At 50.3% G+C, this 1,894-nt stretch overlaps 1 protein-coding gene across 1 annotated transcript; it reads left to right on the forward strand.

Moving 5' to 3' along the window:
• The first annotated feature begins 505 nt into the window (after positions 1-505).
• LOC138055803 (uncharacterized) lies at positions 506-1,609 on the forward strand. The gene has a single exon (XM_068901676.1). The coding sequence runs from the start codon at positions 506-508 to the stop codon at positions 1,607-1,609; it is 1,104 nt and encodes a 367-aa protein (XP_068757777.1).
• Positions 1,610-1,894: the final 285 nt, after the last annotated feature.

Below are 1,894 nucleotides of genomic sequence, written 5' to 3' on the forward strand. Positions count from 1 at the left end.
CCAAACTGGACAATGCCACCTCTCATGAAGTGCGTGAAAGGACCAGTCGTCGTGTCCAGGCCTTTCGTGACATGGGGTACCTTGTCGTCGAACAATGGGAGTGTAAATGGACTTCTCAGAAAAAAGCCGATCCGGACCTTCGTGCCTTTGTAAAAAATTGGAGTACACCACCCCTCTCGATCCTCGAGATGCCTTCTATGGAGGACGGACAGAGACCACCCGACTCCTGCGGGAGACCATCGGCGACGAACAGATCCAGTATGACGATTTCACGTCCCTGTATCCTTCCTGCAACAAGTATTGCAGGTACCCTCTCGGACATCCTGAAATCACACGGAACCCCGACACTCTGACTGAACAGGCTCGAGTGGCTTTGCTTCATCGTACGTTCGGCCTGATGAAGTGCAAGATGCTACCACCCCGCCAATTGTACCTGCCCGTGCTACCAACTCGTACCCACGGCAAACTGATCTTCGCTCTCTGTCGGACCTGTGTGCAGACAGAGATGGCTAAGCCATTTCGCGAGCGCTCCTTTCGCTGTCATCACACAGACGAAGAACGGTCCTTCGTCGGTACTTGGTGCACCCCCGAACTTGAGGAAGCCCTCCAGCTTGGCTACCGGCTCTTGCACATCTATGAGGTGTGGCATTTTGCTGAGTCCTCTGACCAACTCTTCCAGGAGTACGTGGACACTTTCCTCAAACTCAAACAGGAAGCATCTGGTTGGCCTGCCGATGTCGGCGATAATGAGACCCAACGTCAAGCCTACCTGGCCGAGTATCTTAGTCACGAGGGGATCCAGCTCGAGTATTCCAAGATTATCAAGAATCCCGGCATGCGATCAACCTCCAAAGCGGCTCTAAACAGCTTCTGGGGCAAGTTTGGGCAACAACCCAACAAAACTCAAGTAACCACCTGCAAGACCCCGAAGGAATTTTTTCAACTCTTCTTGGACGATGCCCAGGACATCCACCGTATCGAATTTGCTGGGACGGAAATGGTGGATGTGTACCACTCTCACACCCCAGAAACCGTCCCTGTCCAGACCAACACAAATATTTTCATTGCGGCCTTTACCACCTGTTGGGCACGTCTCAAGCTGTACCGGGAGTGTCTGCAGCCCCTGCAAGAGCGGATCCTCTACATGGACACGGATTCTGTGATCTACGTCTGCTCACAGAGTCATCAGGAACCACCTCTTCCCCGTGGCAATTACTTAGGGGATCTCACCAGCGAGCTGGAGGAGGATGACTGGATTGAGGATTTCGTATCGGGTGGTCCCAAGAATTACGCATATGGGACACGTAAAGGGAAACTTGTCAGCAAAGCCCGAGGGTTCAACAAAAGCCTTCGCAACCACCGAGGTCGTCAATTTGACTCCATGAAAACACTGGTGTTGGCGGAACTCACGGATCCTCAGGAGGCACCACGTACTCTCCTCACCCATGACCCTCACAAGATCGTACGGGACAGTGTCCGTAAAGTTCTTCTGTCCAAAGCTCAGGACAAATGTTACAAACTGGTCTACGACAAACGTGTTGTGGACTTTGATACTTTGAACACGTACCCCTATGGATACCTGGAAGACGAGGAGGACATGGAACTGTAAAGTTGTGAGGTGCACATGCAGGCACTAACTCTGCTTTTTTTTGTATATATCCTTGTAAATACTTTGATTAAAGTTTTTAGTGGCATTCAACAGGTCTGGTCTGGTTTTCTTAGCAACCCTTATCCTTTTACTTCCGGTTTTCGAGCTTAGTTACCACCCCAACAACTCATTGTGAGGCTTATTTCCGGTTTAGTAGTGGTCTTATGCCCACAGATGGACATATGACTTCATTATGTATTGTTCTCCTTTTCACAAGAACCAATCAGATTGCTTAGGTGGTAGAGT

Source organism: Montipora capricornis, chromosome 7 (genome assembly GCF_036669925.1).
Source record: "Montipora capricornis isolate CH-2021 chromosome 7, ASM3666992v2, whole genome shotgun sequence".
NCBI classification, from domain to species: Eukaryota; Metazoa; Cnidaria; class Anthozoa; order Scleractinia; family Acroporidae; genus Montipora; species Montipora capricornis.

Bases quoted from the DNA above. Each gene is read 5' to 3' on its own strand.
- LOC138055803 (XM_068901676.1), top strand. From the start codon at position 506: ATGGCTAAGCCATTTCGCGAGCGCTCCTTTCGCTGTCATCACACAGAC.